General features: G+C 42.4%; 1 protein-coding gene across 8 annotated transcripts in view; it reads right to left on the bottom strand.

Annotated features, from left to right (window-relative positions):
- The window catches only part of CELF2 (CUGBP Elav-like family member 2), a 385,790-nt gene that overhangs the window by 241,989 nt on the left and 125,671 nt on the right, over positions 1–18,130 (bottom strand). For 3 of the 8 annotated variants that reach the window (XM_074869741.1, XM_074869740.1, XM_074869742.1), the window contains exon 1: positions 10,226–10,473. The exons of the other annotated variants lie outside the window; for them this stretch is intronic. In XM_074869741.1, coding sequence (XP_074725842.1) covers positions 10,226–10,299 — 74 coding nt within the window. In that variant the 5' untranslated portion in view covers positions 10,300–10,473. Of the gene's footprint in view, positions 1–10,225; positions 10,474–18,130 lie in introns of those variants that run through there. 8 annotated transcript variants of the gene reach the window in all.

The raw sequence follows: 18,130 nt of genomic DNA, 5'->3' as shown, positions 1-18,130 counted from the left end.
CTGAATCCTGGCATGCATCTCTTGCTATGAGTAGCCTGCTGTTCCTCAACAAAGATGCACAGGCAACAGCGACGCTGTGCTGAAGGACCTCTTCCCAAATCTGATAAACTGTACACACAGGAGGAAGAAGAAATGACCTAAATGAGCCTGGAATTATACTTTGAAAACACAGGGATCAGCCAGTGCTGTTGAAGACTGCTTGGGCCAAACTAAGCCTTGTGAGCTGTATTTCTGGCTGGATAACAGATCTCATTCCACAATGAATTACTGCATGTTTGTTCCAAAGGAAAGGTTTGCACAGGACATTGAAGAGTTGCTTGTGTCTTACTTTACAATGACAGCTAGGAACCCTACGTCAACATCTATAGGGCTGTGTTGTAATAGCCATTGCAGAAAAAAAGCTCAAAAATACACAGAATTTCCCCCTAAAACATTATGCTCTACAATACATAATAAAGCATACAAAGCTTCATTCCATTCCAGTGAAATACCCCAGGAACAGCACAGACATGAGCGTGGTGAGAAGGTATTAAAACTCTGAGGTTTTCCTATTCTACACAGCCTTGTCTTGAAGATAAATAAATGTGGTTTAGCAAGTGAGATACTAGGCTACACTTAAGCAAGAATGAAATCAAACACAGTTGTTTTAAAAATCTGTAATATAGTGTTGGACTTTCTTTGACTATATCTGAGCACTGTTATGAAGCTGCTGCATTTACTCTTTTCTCCACAGACAGCAAACCGACTTAAAAGGAAAAGTTGTATTCTGTCTTCTGCAGCCAAATGATAGAGATGTATGTCAGTAAAAGCTGAGAGCCCTCAGGCGTCGAGATGAATCCTCCTCTCTGGCAAAGGGGAAAAGGTTCATCAAGAACAAAAGAAGCCCCCTGCCCCAACCTAGATGTGTGAACATCCCTCAAAAGAATACCTTGCCCAATTAAAATCGACTCCTCTTCTACTCCATTATCAAGATAGCAACTCATTCTGCTAGCAAGGTAGAATAGTATTTGAAAAGTTAGTTGCCTCATGTTTCCATGTTGAAGTTCACTCTGAAATGAGCGATGGGAAAAAGACTGCAAAAACCATTCATACAATTGCAATTCATGGTTCAGAGCTGGACAGCTTGGCATGGGACGCAAAGCTCAGCATTATGTATTCCTCATTCAAGCCAAGCTCCTGTAAATCCATTGGAAGTTTGGCTTGAACAAGGACTGCAGGCTATAGTTGGTAATAAAATATCAAATAATAGTGCTTTACGTGTCCAGAGATGTTCTCTTTTTCTAAGAATTGCTTCACTTGTCATCTATTTTTCCACGTCCTGCAAAATTAAATGCTAATTTTATTTCTTCCCCTTCCCCCTCGTCCCCTCCCACTCAATACTGATCTCCAGAAGGAGCTGGCAACTCTGAACCTGCCAGAGGAAGACAGTTCTCACCTTGCAGTCCTAAAATTTCAGTGCTTCAAGGAAGAAGTTGCATTACATGGGTCAGTTTAGGACAAGGGGAATGAGTTTTGAATTTTTTTCCCTGAAGAGATCATCTCAACTTGTGGCTATACCTTAATTAGGCATTTATGGTTTTGTGGTAAAATCTCTGAAGCAGCTCCCAATCAGGATATTTTCAAGAATCAATTTTAAAGACTAAATTCATACCGAAAGTAATAGTGACTGTAATTTCCTGAACATTTTTCTCTCTCTTTTTTGGACAGCAGGGGGTAAAAAGTAGTTTGGAGTTAAAGTATGAAAAAAAGCTTTCTAAGTGATAAGATCTTGGAAGAAGAAATTAAGCCAAATTAAAAAAAAAAGAAAGTTCATTTACTGACTAATGAAATTATCAACTTTACTATGGGTTTATACAGAAACATTGCAGATCAAACGATAGATTTTTTTTTCCCCTGAAAGGCATGACAAGGGGATCAAGTTTACTAAAACACATAGTGAAATCAAGCAAAACTGCAGCCATCTAACTTGTGATTTCTATAGAGTTTGTATGAAAACCAGGTACAGAACATGGTTTTCTTTAAGTGATAGCCACTTGGCATGGAGCATGGTTGACGACGTTTCAAACTCCTAATGCTTGTTCTACAATCCATCTGTGGTAAAATATTAACAAAAAATTAAAGCGTTTATTGATAAAGGGCATAGTCAGATGTCTCTCTCACTAGCAATGAATTGCGGGTGAAGGCTGACAGATCCAAGCAATTGAATGAGCCAGAAAAAAAATTGAAGAGAAGAAGGGAATAGATCACTTGATTTTGTAGATTTTCAAATACAGTTATCCACTGCCAGAAGTTAATAACTTTCAATTACCTGGGTCTGTTTCAGGCAAATGAAGTGTACTTATCTCACACCAGGCCAGGCACCATCAGTATCACCAGACCAAGTGCCACTGAGGTCTGGAGTCAATGACACAATAAGTGGTGGGTCAAGCAAGCTCTGGATTTTTATTGTTTTTTTTTTTTTTCATCTCTGAGCAATTTAGCGGTGCAAAGCTGTCGAGAAGCAAGAAATGGGAAGAGCATGTGTATATTAAACAAGAAGACAGCATTATGCCTTTGGATTAAGAGGATGAAGGATCTTCATTATTTTTCAGGGTTATGAAACAAAAGATAGCTCTTGTCAGCCGTGACTTACAATCAGACTGAAATTGCTTCAAAGGATATAGGATGTAGGAACAGAGTACAAGAAAAAGGACAGCATAGTCTGGGACAGAAAGGGTCATTGTTAGTTCAAAAGGAACTGCCTGTCCTCCCATCGTGGAGATATCCAGCTACACACAGCAACTGAAGTGTGTCTGTACCTGGACATCTATCTCTTATGCATACAGCAACTCCACTGTTGTCAAGGGGCTAGTACATTTGAGTGGAAAGAAACTGAAAAAGTTGTAAATTAGTGTTGCAGTGAATTACCACCACTGCTGGGAGACAGTCAGTGTTAGGCTTTTCTGTCAGGACTATATTTTCTTTATGATGCTAACCTGCACGGAAAAAGGAAAAAAATAATAATTAAAAAAAGAAATCAGTAGATCACTAATGCCATTTTCATGAAAGATCAATGACTGCATCTCTGAAATAACCATGGTTATAAACTTTAACATCCCAGAGTAAGATCCACAGAACAAGAGAAATTAACAGGGATGTGAAAATCATAAACCAAAATTCTCAGGTTGCTGCTGTTATTTTACCAGCAAACCTGAAGTGGCTCAACTTGCATAGGCTGACAGGGAAAGAAAGGACATGAATGCCCTGCGTACTCCTTGGCAGAGAATGAAGTGCATCCCTGGTGGCAGCAGGGAGCGGGGTGAGCTGGGCACAGCTGGACACGATTGCCTCCTTCCAGACTAACCTGGGCACAGCTGGACACGATTGCCTCCTTCCAGACTAACCTGGGCACAGCTGGATACAATCACATTCCTTCCAGCCTCACCGAAGGCAGCAGGGCTGGTACATTTACAGGCACAGTGTAAGCCTCTCCCTGCTCCTAAGCCATGAGGTCGTTCCTTCAGGTGTGATAATATGCTGTCCCTGATAGTAAGCAATGGTTAAGGTCACAAAATAACACTCAGGAGGCCAACACGGAGTCCTTCCCCCTGCTCCTGCACCAATGTTTCTTCTGGAGCATTGCTTTTGAACTTGGCTTTCTGGCATCCTGGCTTGTATCAGAAATAGCGTGGCCAGCAGGACTAGGGAAGGGATCGTTCCCCTGTACTTGGCACTGGTGAGGCCGCACCTTGAACACTCTGTTCAGGTTTGGGCCCTTCACTACAAGAAAGACATTGAGGTGCTGCAGAGTGTCCAAAGAAGGGCACAAAGCTGGTGAAGGGTCTAGAGCACAAGTCTTATGAGGAGCGGCTGAGGGAACTGGGGTTGATTAGCCTGGTGAAAAGGAAGCTCAGGGGAGACCTTATCGCTCTCTACAGCTGCCTAAAAGGAAGTGGGTGTCAGTCTCTTCTCCCAAGTAACAAGTGATAAGACAAGAGGAAATGGCCTCAAGTTGCACCAGGGGAGGTTTAGATTGAATATTAGGAAAAATGTCCTCACTGAAAGGGTTGTCAAGCATTGGAACAGGCTGCCCAGGGAAGTGGTTGTGTCACCGCCCCTGGAGGTTTTTAAAAGATGTGTAGATGTGGCACTTAGGGACATGGTTTAGTGGTGGACTTGGCAGTGTTAGGTTAATGGTTGGACTCGATCTTAAAAGTCTTTTCCAACCTAAACGATTTTATTATTCTATTGCCACCCTTTGATAGGCAAGAGCAGCCAGACAAGGGAGAAGCTGTCCCAGGGCAGAGACCAGACTCAAGATACTCAGTCTTCTTCAGTTGAGCTGTAAGAGGCAAGAAAAACATAGCTGCTCTCTTCAACATAAACTGGTTTTTATATCTGTGAAAATCCAAAGGAAAAAAAAAATTTAAAATCACCAAACAGGCACTACTGGTACAGTAGGCAACTCCTTTGTGAATTGGCTCATTTAGGCATTCATTTAAATACAGTAATTAAGATTTAACACAAAACAGAAGCTGCTTTCAGATGTCATTTTGAAGGCCAGATGATCTCCTCTTTATTAATATTATAATTTTAAACTATTGTCAGCTGATTTTTCAAGGATCAAGCTGTGAGCAAAGAGAATACACAGCTGAAGTGTGTCCTATTTACGTAACACAGTCTCAATGAAAATGAGAGATTGATTATAAATCTGTGATACAGAGGATGGATAAACTGCACAACTAAATCTCAAGGTGCTTTATCTGGACGATAGGAGAGAATTTATAGTTTCAGCATCTGCAATTCACCTTTTCTGTTTAACACCATATGGAAGAATGCAACAGCATTTAAGGCAACATATTTCTGAAAACCTTTATGAGAAAGCCAGCAGCTTACTGCAAATGAAAAATGAAATCCTGGAGGGAACGCAAGCGCTTCTCTTCCTTTCCATAGGCATGCAGAACACAGGAACGCAGGGGAAAGCAATTAAAGTATGATGATTCTAAAGGGGAATAATTATTTCACAATTACTTGAGAACATTACATTTATTGCTCTAATTAGTTTTTATTTTCCAAATAGGCATTCTTGTTCCTTCATTTTTCTTGCACCTATGATGGTTTTTCCTGTTTTCCCACTTCTTTGCTAACGAAAGCTCAGCCTCGCTCTCTACATGTATTCTGTATTTTGTGACTTTAGCCCCTGGTTAACCTTGCCATGCCACCAGTTTGTTTTAATCAAAGGAAACCATGTCAGGAGATGCAATATACTTTGCAATTATATGAACACACAAGAAATAATCCGCTATAGGAAACACAGTTCGTAGAAATGAAAGGGGAAAAAAAAAAAATCACCTCTCCACTTCAGAAAGAAAGAGGTTTTTATATGCTTAAACTATAAAACAATGATTTTTCTCTAGAGTGTTGTCTTGCCAAAGTGCATTCCTTGCATTCCAGGAGCTTTCAAAAACTAAAAAGATTTTATACACCTTTCCCCTATATTGGCTCAAATACGTTATATTAATCTATGAATTAATTATGAAATTTGAATAGTCCAAATGCTCATAAGATATCAAACATCCTAAAATGCCAATGAAATATTTAGAGTTATTAAAGTTTTTAAAGCAATCATAACTGATGATTAATTTGGATGATGAATACATGTGGGGGAGGCTTAAAAACTTGTGAGATCATATCATAGGAAGTGGAAGATATATTTAAATATTAATGTGCTGAGAGTTACCATAGGTTAAATACTGAATGGGGTTCTAGGCAGCTACTAGAAAAGATGATGGGGAGAAGGACACCATGAAATCATAATTACTTAATCAACATCCAAAGATTTATTTTCCTTTCTGAAGCTCTTCGTCAACAAGTCAAGAATTTTCTTCCTTTTGCCTTGTTTTCCCTCAGTAGTGGCCTAAGGAATCTGTCATGCAAGGAACTTAAGTAACAACTCATAATACTTAAAATAAAGCTATTACTGAACCAAGGTTAGAATAAAATGCCAGTAAAAAGATGAGGCTATGGACTTAAAAAACAGCTGATACCCAGCTATCCATTTTCAGTTAGAAATTCATGGTTTGATATTCTACATATAAAAAACCCCAGATAGTTGAAAAATTATTTTTGACAGAATGTTGAGTTTTCCCTGTGGCAAAGTCTTTTTTTTAAAAAAAATAATTTTATTATCTCCAGTTTATGCTGGGAAAAGTCTTATTTTGTAGGTTTCGTGTAGAAAGGAAAGTTTTGTTTGTTTAAAGTGCAAGAATGCCCTGCAAATGATGACATCCCTAACACTAAATACAAACAAACAAAAAGTACTGAAAATTTATCTTCACTGCCTTTTTAATCAGCATATTGCACATACATCTGATTTCGACTCATCTTGGATTAAAAGAGGCAGGAATTCAAAGACTAAATACTTTTATGCTTAATTGCCATGAAACACCAAGCAGTTGCACGTGGACTGCTTTAAGCATCATGTATTTAATTGACATTATACCCAGCTTTCAAAAATTGAAGTCAAATTTGAGTTTGTCTCAGTAGTAACAATCACTATTACTCATTTACATTAAAGGTAATCCCAGGCAGTGGAATGTGTATCATGGAATGGAAAATCTTTGGTGGTATTGCAGAAATCAACGCGGAGGGTTAGAACGACGAGTGTTTAATCCTCAAAGCAACCACTTTACAACCATCCAGTTGGCATGTAAGTCAGTGAAATTACTAAGCAAATTACACTGAACTCACATTTTATAACTGCACTTAGTAACCATTAACCCTCTCCTACCCTGTCCAAATATACACCTACACACATTTCCACCTATATGTTTTCTTCAAAATTGCTTCTTCCACACAGTTAACACACACACAGGTTACGCATAACATCAGTCAAACAATTTCTGATCCTTTGACTAGAGCACTATCCAAGCGGTCTCTTTGCAAGCATTTATGATGGCTAGAGCATCCAACTTGCCATCTGCCCTCAAGAACAAAAGTTCATGCACCTTTATGCTTCATATCCTAGAGTATCTATTTTCCAGTGCCATTTCATTAATTCATTTTTATTAGTAAAATTGCCATTCAGTTACTAAGCAGGTACACTGACGCCATGCACACAGTTTAATTATACTAGTCATGCTCGAAGTATCTGATGTTCTATTTTACTTATATTTAGCTAGATAACAGCAGCAGAATTTGGAAGGAAGCCAACATTTAAGAGCAATTAACAGTCTCACAGAGGTAAGAAGAGTGTTTTAACTTTGACTATTATCAAGCTGGCAGTTAACTTTCACAATAGGTATGCGCTGAAAGTTATGCTTTGAAAATTCTCCTTTTTTTGTTGCTTGTTGAGAGAATAGATGATTCTGAAAATAATTCCCTTCACAAAGAATTTTTACATGTGTAAAGAACAGGAAGTGTAAGCGATACTGTATCGTACCAATTTCCTAAAACATCTGATATGTCACCAGCATTAAAAAAAAAATAAAATCTAGTTCTAAAAATTTTCACTGTGAAAGATAAGAGTTTTAAATATATCTTGCTAATTGCCTCACTCTAAAGTAGGAAATTCCTTTCTGCTAAAGACTGAACTAAGCTATACTCAATGGCTAGACCAGATGGTGAGGTTAAAAGTTTTGTGCAGCATCGTAACTTGGAGCATGCTCTGCGATGCACTGTGCCACCCCGCTGAATGCTGCTGGCGTCTCGCTGCACGTCCGGGGTGGGCCAGCTAAAGGGTAAGGTGCATACGTGCCTGTGACCCCTTACGCGTAATCAAACTGCATTCTTGTCAGCACTGATTAGACCAGAGAGTTTGGGGACTTGCAAATAAATGTGTGTCACCACTTGGCTAGAAGGACAAATCAAAGATGGTTTTAAATAGAGAATTACAGAGTTTTAGAAAGGCAGTGTAGCAAAGCTTCCACAGTCAGCATTTAGTTTCAAGATTTTTTTTTTTTTTTTTTTAGGAATAGAAGCTCCCTTACTTAACAGCAATTTTGTCTTGATATTAATTTGCATGCATGACACATGATCCCTTGAAATCATACATCTTCACAGTTACTTAGATCAGCAAAGCAAAGCTTTGGAAGCACATCACAACACGACCACTGACAATGCAGGAGGTAAAGTTTTTTTTCTTCAAGAGATTACAAAGTCCCCCCCTAAATATATGAGAAACCAGCACCAAATCCTACAAGGATGTGTGTATTTAACAATTCCATTATTAAACTTCTGTATTTAGAGATCCACTTAGAAGCTGACATATCTCTAAAGTAAATTTTGTTTCTTTGGACACACATCAAGATCTGCATCTGATGAACACTGACTGTGTTTCAAGCTGTGTTAAAATATATTATGGATGCTTCCCAGAGAAGAGGAGTATAAAGATAGCAGTGCAGAGGCAAGAGTTTGACACGGTACTCCCCCCTCGAGGGGCAAGTTGGAGATAAAGTTATATAAGCCTAAGTGACAACAGGGCATCATCAGCCGCAGTTAATAGTGCCTTTGAGCTTGGAGATGTTTGTTAGCAGGATCTTTTCTGAGTGCCCGGAAGGACAGCAGGTAGAAAGTCTAATCAAAGCTGAGACGATGAAAACAAGGGAAAGCTCGGCTGTGGCACGTCCCTACAGAGGGCTGCAAAGCAAGCGATGCAAATGTTCAGCTGTAAGTTTGTACCCTAATAGTCAAACCTATGCAATTTTTATGCAAAAGGGGAGAAATACAGCACCTTTTCCAAAACTGACTGGTGCCAATAAAAGCAGGGATCTTCCAACGGGAAAAACAAAACACAGCAGAGAACTCGTTTGAATTTAAGATCATGAAATAGAGACAACGGGCAGCATTTATGCAAACACTTTGCTGTCCTTCAAGGACTGTAAAAATAGTGTAAGTCATCCGCACCAAGTAGCTTCTCCCCCTGCCTCTTTCCCCTCTCCCACACACTTATAAAATCTCATCTGCCCGAACAACTGGCCACTACTGGGTATCTCCATGCAGAACACTGCTGGTGAAAGGGAAAGCACTCCACCTTAGGAGAAAGTTTGGTTGCCAGTAGAGATGGTAATAAAAGTCTGAATAGTCTTAGATGGGGGCACAGTATGCAACCTGATTTGTGCAAATCGCAGGTGACAGTCTCTGCTGCACACACGGGTTTATTTACACTTGTAACTTAAGCGCTGCCTCAACCAGAATAGCTCCAGTGCAGAGTCAATGCCAAAGCCTCTCGCTTCATTCTAATGTAACTCAAACCACATTTGTCATCCTGATGAAAGAAGGAAAAGCAACAAAATAAAAGACATTTTGGATACTGTAAAAGTGCAGCACAGTCCTCAGCCTTCGCATCTTTCAGCAAGTAACTATTTCCTCCTTTCTAGCTTTTATTTCTTCATATAACACTTAGGTTACCTGAAAATCCCTGTCAATTGGCAATGCCCAAGAGGATGATAATAGAAACTTTCAGATCGAGATTAATGGAGTAGAGACGGGCTAGGGGAATACTTCTTTTTCTGAAATTCCAGCATTCAGCACCTTCCGATAAATCTCATCCCCAGTTCAACTGCATGTAGAACATGTAGAACAACCATCCTCACCCTAATTAACACTCTCCGTACCAGGCAGCTGACGGGGACAGGACAAAAAAAAAAAAAAAAAAAAAAAAGAAAAATCCTTGCTTTCTGCCTGGTCCTACTCCCAGTGGATGCTTAGTATTTCATTTGAATTTGAAAACTGATGAAGCTTTTGCAAGAGGATTTTTATTCTGCCGGGGAAGCGCTGAGGTAGCACGGGTGGGTCCGGGCTGGGTGCCGGGGACAAGTGTCTGCTGTGGCGGAATTCCCGCGGGGCGCGGAGGAGAGCGCACTCAGTTATGCGCGACCGCGGTGCGTTTCTCCACGTTGCATCAGCAGCGTATCAACCCCCCCACTTTACCCCGCCGCCCCTCGCCCGCCTTTACCGACCTGCCGGAATACTAAACACCCCGCTGCTGCCTTTGGGGGGGGGGGGGGGGGGGGCACACAACACGGAGACCACCAAGTGACTTGGGAAGGGGGTGGGAAAAAAAAAAGGGGGAGGGGGGGAGGACCCCCCCTTCTCCTGCCGCGGAGGGGCGGGGGGACCCGGCTGAAGCCCTGCGCCCGGCGGCGGGGGGTACCCGGAGTCCGGGGGGTGAGGAGGGGTTGGGGGGGGGGGGGGGGTGGGTTGGGGGGGGGGGGGTATAGGCGGCAGCAGCCCCGCCGCCACTTACATTCTGTCAGAGACCAGCAAGCGGCCGTCGACCATCATCTCCGGAAGGAAATCCAGCTTGAACGAAGAAGTCATGCTGGGCTCCGGGGGCGCCGCGGCGGGCTGGAGGGAGGATGCGGCGGGGCTCGGCGGATCCCACAACTGCGCCGGGCGGCGGAGAGGCAGGCACAGGTGCGGAGGCCTCCCCGCGGCAGCCGCCAGCCCCGGCAGTTGTCACATTTCTCTCCCCCTCTTGGTTTTTTCCGCCAATCCCCTCCGAAATCGACTGCTGAGGCAACTGTCGGTGGAGCGCCAGGTGCTGAGCGGGGAGGCGGAGCCATCTCCCCGCTGCGGCTCCCCGTTAACCCCTGCGCCCCCGGCGGGGCCCGCCGCCCCGGGGAGAGGCCTAGCACTGCCGCCGGGGGTGGGGGACGCGCCCCGCGGTGGAAGGGTGTGTGGGGGTGTGTGTGTGTGTGTGTGTGGAGGGGGGGTGTGGGGGTGCCGCCTCGCCCGCGGGCAGCGCCCGGCCAAACTTTGAGGGCGGCGGCGCGGGAGGGAGGTGAGAGGCACCCTGAGCCCCAGCGCCCGACGGCTGCCTCAGCAGCGCTCCCCCCCCACCCGCCCCACGCTCCCGTCTCGGCTGTGCACCCCCCTGCGTGTCCTAAGAGGGGGGGGCCGTGCCCCCGCGGAGTTAGCAGCCGGGCACCGTCGGAAAACCCTCTGCTTCAGTTCCTACGGGCACACGCGAGTGGTTTGAACAGACCCAGTTCTTCCCAGTACGGTAGGAAGGCGCAGTCGCCACTGCCAAACTGGGAGCACTGGGAACATTGAGGCAGGTTGCTCAGTGCAGGCTCTCCCTGCTCAAATTCCTGCCACTCGGACCCTGGCACCCACTGAACGCTCCAAGTGATGTTACTGGCTCGCCAGACTAGCAGTAACTCTGTCCTCACTGATCAAAAATACGGATTTAAATAAGTAACGACGGAAAATCCTTCCTCGTGCCTGTAACCTGGCCAAAGCCCGTTCCCAGCCACGCCGCGCTCAGACTTGGCCACAGCCAGGACACAGAAGCGGCACCACCAAGACAGACGCACACAAAATTCCACACATACAAATAGCTGGAGCCACCCCCTCCACGCTACCACCCCCTGAAAATCTGTACAAATTTTCCTTTGCATCTCCAAAACCTACTTGCTTCAATACAAAGCAGCTCCAGGCAAAAGAATATTAACATATTTACGAAGATTACTGGATGATCTGAGCAGTCTAGACAGACAAAACGTTTCTCTGCATTGTGTGTGCTTCTCCTTCTGAATACCTCTCCAGGTTTCATAATTTGATATGTTCTGGATAATCAACGCTTGAAAAAGTAACAAATGGAAATTAAAAACTACTACACTTAAACTTTTCAGAGTATTCTAAAATAAAATTAAATTGACCAATAAATAAATATGCTATCAGTCAGGCCAAGTTCTATTTAAATTTTGACCAACGTCGATTTGATAATAAAAATACAGACCAGGCAAATTTTCAGAGTCCGGTTTATTGCACCAAGAGACTTTCCCATTTTAAACAGTTAAAAGGAAGGAAAACCCCTCAGGCTGCTAAAATTTTTGCCTACTTTGCGAGTCTAAAGAAAGAAAAGGTTCACTTGGCCCTCAGCATAATCCCCGCCGGACAGCTGCAATCCTGAACAGATATCTATAGTGTTATTAATCTGGTCTGTTCTATATGTTCACATACTGTCCTCATCACCATGGCACCTAAACATCTATGTAGAAATGCACAAAGCAAAGCTATGGCTCCTCTTTACTAAACCAATGACGATTCCTCTATGCCACCAATCCGTCGCAGCGTAGGATTATGCAGCGGATAAAAAAAATAAGTGCAAAGTGGAAATAAAAGGAGAAACCAGCACAACTTTCTCCAGCTGGATGCAGCCACCTGGGTTTTGATCTGAGGCCTCCATGGTGGTTAATCCAGCCCAGAGCAGAGTTGGATTAACTTTCAATTTCAAAATCTTGCCACTGCAGAAGGGGCAGGTTTTAGCTCAGAAGAAATACAGGCTGCTCAGTGAGGATGAAGATATTCTTTTAAGCAAGAAGTCTCCGCCCCCACTTCACCCTGTGCGGCTGGATCTGTACCTCTTCATCATCATTTTTTTTTGGTACATGCTAAATCTAAGGGACTTCAGTCTCACCAGACTGTCGCTTTTAAGGACCACATTCCCACTGCTGCTGGATGAAAAGTAGATCCACGCTATGCACAGGATGCAAAGGAGGAAGGAGGAGAGGATCACAAATAATTTTGCTTAAAATCTGCATATGCAATAGTGAGATCTTTATAAATTTGCTCCATTTCACAAGGTGTAAGTGCTTAAAAATGCTTCATTAAAACGTATGTTCTTTTGAAATATTTATTTTCCTTTTAATTACATGTGAATTAGCTGGAAGAAGCTGTAGGGAAGCCCTCTTACTGACTTAAGCCTTCTCAGCAGTTTGTTAAATTCTAGCCTCAAATCCCTTGAGGGAATAGTGGATTCAAAGCAGCTTTTAATCATACTATAAGGAGGGTGAAGTAGTATGTAAGTAGGTCATAGAGAAAGCATTACAAGTGCATAGGTTATTGCTTTAACAACTACAGTGTAACACACTTTTCAAAGCACATTTGCTTTTGCCATTTAAAAGTTAGAGACAGGAACAGGGTCAAATGCAAAAAGAAACCCTCTCTATAAAAGATACCAAGATATGACTCAAGGAGAGCTTATAGGGAGAAAATGCATTCAAATAATTTGGTTCTCAAACATAAATTATGTAGTGTCTGCGTATGAATTAACTCTCAAATGCAGAGGGTAAGTGGTGAAAAACAGAAAATGAAACCCTGAATGTTTCACACACTGTTACAGGCTCAGCTCTGTTATTTGTAACGTTAATGCCAGTTTTTTGAGTGGCACATGTGCGCAGAAAAGCAACTTTTATTAAAAATGAAGGAAAAAAATTGAAGCTTTGGTCCGTTACTATAGTACAGAGGGAAATGGGGAGGGGGAATGGCAAATGAAGCTGCATTAGTTTTCACAGCATAAATCAGACAATAGATCTAAACAGTGGCTTAGAGGAGCTGCATTATTCCTGCACTATCGCTGCCCGACGATATTAAGCTTTTTCAGCTGGTGGAGCATATGGCAATTTTGAGGAAGGAACCTGGAATTTGGAATCAGCAGTTCTCAGGCTTTAATCCTATTCCAGCTACAAATGTCACCTCCTATCCATCCTCCCCTTGTTTTAGAGGCCCAGACCCTGCTCGGCCCTGCAGTCACATTGTTTACTCTTTGTGCCTCGGTTTCTCCATACATCTGAGCGGGGCAGATGAAGCAATTCTACCTCACATTTGCAGATTAGTCACCATTCAAGCAGCATTTCAAACACAGAGCTATATGCAATTTCTCCAAACAATTCAACCTTTGAAAACCGAACACCTCTTCAGTGAAAAAAAAAAAAAAACCCCACACAAAACCAAACCCCGCAAAAAGTTCAGCTGGAGAAAGACGGGGGTTGAGCGGTGGATTGCTGTCAAGCGTATGAGCTCACTCTGACATCACTGCCTGTGGCTTTCATTCAGCAAGTGACAAAGAGAGCGGACACCCCCTTCCCTTCCAGATCCCACAGCCAAATCCAGCGTGGAGCTTACATCACGTCCCCTCTCCAGACCCCCTCTTCACCCTTTCCTTAATTGCCATTCTTTTAATCAACTTGCCCCCCAGTATTGGGCCAAGGACATGCTACTGTTGGAAGTACTTCAAGGGAAACTTTCCGAATGACTTCACTCTCTCCCAAGCCTGCAAGGCAGTATGAAGAGAGTTCAAATCCTCTGCTTTATTCCCCCCTAAGCCAATGAACATGCTCGGGATTCAGCTTATCTCTGGCATCAAAGCAAGTTTCTAACAGAGGCGGCAGAAGCAGAGCTCAGCGACGGCGGTGTAAATTTGGAGCAGGCTCAAATGACTTCAGTGGAATCACTCAGGATCTTCCACTAATGCGAGGGGGAAAAGAAGTCTGGTCCAGATAGCGTTAGTGAATGCAAATGAGATGTTCGCTATCTTTCACAAAGAAATAACCTCCCAGGGAAATCATGAGCCTGAAAGTAGTAGCACAGCTAATAGCAGAAAACACAGCATTTTGGTTTGTGCGGCGGGACGTGAGCCTACCTGCCTGCAAGGGGGCGAGGAAGCCCATCAGCTTAACTTTTAGTAGCAGACTTCTGGAGGGACAAGAAAGAGGGGGAAAAAAGGAGAAAAAAGAAGAGCAAAGCACAGGAGCACGAGTTACACAAAGCATTTTGTCAGAGCTAAAGAATGGTGTAAAAGCCATAAACAATTAAAGCAAAAAGTAGTGCATTTCTTTAAGTGGCAAAAAGTAATGGACCTGATTCTGCACCATTTTACCATTTGTGAAGATTTTGATTATTTGTAACAAATCTGTCTTTGTCAGTTAGGTCTAACGTTAGAATAAAGTTTTGCAGTATGAAGCCTTAACCTTTCAGTAAGAATTTTCTATTTACAAAGCCAAACACACAACAGTCTTCCCTTCATCTTATTCTGAGAAATAAAACAATTTGCATATAACCAAAACCCTTTCAAAAAGAAAGCTGAATTATTGGTTAAAGCTGATCAATGAATTTTAAGTCTTGAAATCTTAGCCACTTGTGAGGCTCCCCCCCACTTCTGTGGGCTATTGTAGCTAATCAGTAATTTTCAGAAATAAACGTCATTTAAAATTACCCTGTGAAAAGGTACCTCAAATTAAGCATTTCTAGAGCTTTCACTTGAAGCACATTGATATTATGTAAACTTGGTTGCTATAGTAAAACTTCCCACTCAGTTCTTTTTTTTTTCCTTCCTATTTTATACCACTGAAGAGTGATTTCATCCCACTGTGGGTATAAGGCCTTTGTTCCATTTTGTGGGTAATAACTCAATCTTTCCGAAAACAATTAGGCAATATTTTATGGCACAAGGCAGATGCTACAGGTGATGGAAGGCTTTTAGGAAAGGCCTTTAATTTGGACGAACACCCTACTTTGCTAAATAGCATGCAAACACTTGGGATAGTCAATCATGACCCTCAGGTCCAATCCTGCATAGTGCTAGTGCTGAGCAGGACCTGGCCAGTAGCATTTGCTCCAGTTGGGCTATCCACAGTGCTCAGCACTGCATTTAGCAAATACTAAAGTAGTAACACGTAAATATTTGCAAGACCAAGGCTTACTGTTCTGTTATTTATTTATAGCCCTATTGAAGAGCATCACTATCAATTTGTAGGTGTTCCTTTTGTGTAGTGCCTTGTGCATATAGACACAAGACCAAGACTTTTGTCAACCCAGTCCTATCTGAACTTGACAACAGGCATTGACTGTTTTTTCCTTTTTTCTTCTTTTTTTTTCCCTTTTTTTTAATGAACTACCTTGCCTTCTCACCTGCTGACTGATTCCATCAAAAACCAGGAGGGAAACTGGGACACTGCATGCCCTGGGTAGACCCGATTTCCTACTAGACAGCAGGTGCATTATTTATGGTCAAAAAAAAGCACCTTTCCAAACAACCCTGGAAGAGAGAACTTAATAGTGCTGGATTTGGCTATTATATTATCTTCACGTGAAAAACTATAATCTTGTATTACTTAAGATAGAAGGAATCACACATGTGGTGCTCTTGTCTGTGTTGCTCCATCCTCACAATGTGCAAGAACCCTACTTTATGCCTTCTCAGGACAGGGGAAAAAGCACACTGTTAACCAAAAAACCTTCCTCCCCACCATCCAAACCCACAGGAACAAGTACTAAGAGACACAAAAACCTCTCTCATTTTGTATAAATTTCAGATTTCTGAAGATTTTTGCCCAGCTAGGGAGGCTGGTTATTGGGAATGATGCAGGATCAGGGAACTGGATGGTGAGGATGGTCTGAACACAGCAAAAGGCTGGAGGTGATGCTGGAGGGCAGCTCCAACTCCAAAAGCAATGGGTGAAGGAAAGTGTGAAGTTCTAATGTTGCATCAGCAAGGCATGACATTGAGTAAGGGACTGAGTAAGGGACATCAAAAGAGACAAGACACCAAATGTAGACTTATTTTTAAAAACAAAATGCAAAGAAATCTGAGGGATTTATTACAATATCTGAATTAACCTACTGCACTCCACTTCTAACAGCAAGACTTTCGCAAGGTTAACCTCCATCTTCCTTTCTCAATCACTTCTACCACGCTTTTCTTTCTTTTTCACTGCAAATGATTGGATCTCACCTTACGCTGAAATTGTAACATGTTTTAGGTAGGAAATTTCACAGTTCTTTTTTTCGTTTCATTTTTTCGTGAAGTGCCTAGCATACGTCTTGGTCCTCAAAAATAACAAACAGTCACCCTGATAATATGTAAAGTAACTATCTTTGTTTGACATCATTATTTCCTGCAGACAGAATCCATTAAAGCTCACACATGAAGGGCAGAAAGAAAAGGCTCTTGCAGTAACTGTAAGGCATTCAGACATGCAGAAAACTGCACCGTGCCTGGTTTGGGGTGTTTTTTTTCCCCTGTAAATGAACAGCGTAAGAATTGCCGTGCAGGTCAGATCAAAAGGTCCATCTAGTCCATGACCCTGCCTCTGATAATGGCTTGTAATGGATGCAAAGAGAAAGAGCATGAGTATGGCAAGTGCACTGTGACCCTTCCCACCTTCCAGCAACCAGTGGCTGAGGGACTTCCTAGAGTCAAGGACTGCATCTGAACCAAGATGCTTAACAGGCTCAAAATTGCTGATTCAATTTTTCCCCCAAATTCTCTCTCCAAAAGGAACATTGATGAAGTCATATGTTTATTACTCCCAGAGCTGTCTGTTAAACAGGCTGTTCTTAACAATTTCAGAGATTTGGGGCTCAGTACAACAAACAGGAAAATTGGCTTTCTTTTCTGAAGCAAAACATTAAACCCAACTCAGTGTTTAACATAAAATGTTTCGCTTCAGTAGAGTCACAATAATTCATCTGCAACTTTTAAAAAAAACCCCAACATAGTGATAACAGAATTTTGTAAGGGAAAAATGCCAAAACCATGAGGTTCCTAGGGCAGGCATCTAGTTTGGCATCCTTTTGTGAGAAAGGCTCTTTAGGAAAAATTTTGGTCACTTTGGATTGCTATATTCATGGGTGGGGGTTAACTGAGTTAAATGTATGTTCATCAGCCGTGCACAGACAAATCTCCATATGATTCATTGGAGCAGCACTGCAGAACACCTGGTGTTGCCGATGCAGTTCTGTTAGTGTTTTGTTATTTTTAAAAGGGGTTATATAACTCTCTCATTAAAATTAAATGTGGGTTGAAATGATGCAGGCAAATTCTCAAGCTTTAGAGTGAGCTTCTTCCTCGCAGTTTAGCTGAAAATAGATCATTTTTAGGCAGAAGAGAAGGAAAATGAAACCAAGAGGTTGTTACAGTTGAAAATCGAGTCTCTAAGAATTTAAGTTTTCTGATAATTCACCGTTTCCTTTCTAGAGGGCCTCAATTCTTCAGATGCTGACCTGCAGCTTCCAAGGAGAGCAGGTGCAGGATTTGAATCTTAAATTCACTCTGTAGCACAGCTATCGTATCATCCACAGCTATCTACACTTGCAAGGTTCAATTTCCAGATGATCTACGTTCGGGTGCCCTTGCTTTTCTCTTCGCTCCTCTATTTGTCTAAAAGGGATAGTAAATTCCTGTATCCTCTCTCTGATTTTCTATAATTTTTTTTCCCCCTCCAGCCCTCTGCTCTGTCTTCCTCCCTCTGACAGACTGTTGTCTGGCATCCTCAAAGGCTGCTCTTGAAGATGACCTGCTGATTTGCTGCCATGGGAACTCCAGAGCAAGGACAGCATTTACCCCTCGCACACCAAAGGGCAC

Source organism: Strix uralensis, chromosome 5, assembly GCF_047716275.1.
Source record: "Strix uralensis isolate ZFMK-TIS-50842 chromosome 5, bStrUra1, whole genome shotgun sequence".
NCBI classification, from domain to species: domain Eukaryota; kingdom Metazoa; phylum Chordata; class Aves; order Strigiformes; family Strigidae; genus Strix; species Strix uralensis.
Note: the sequence above shows the minus strand (reverse complement) of the source record. Positions and strands in the feature narration are given on the sequence as shown.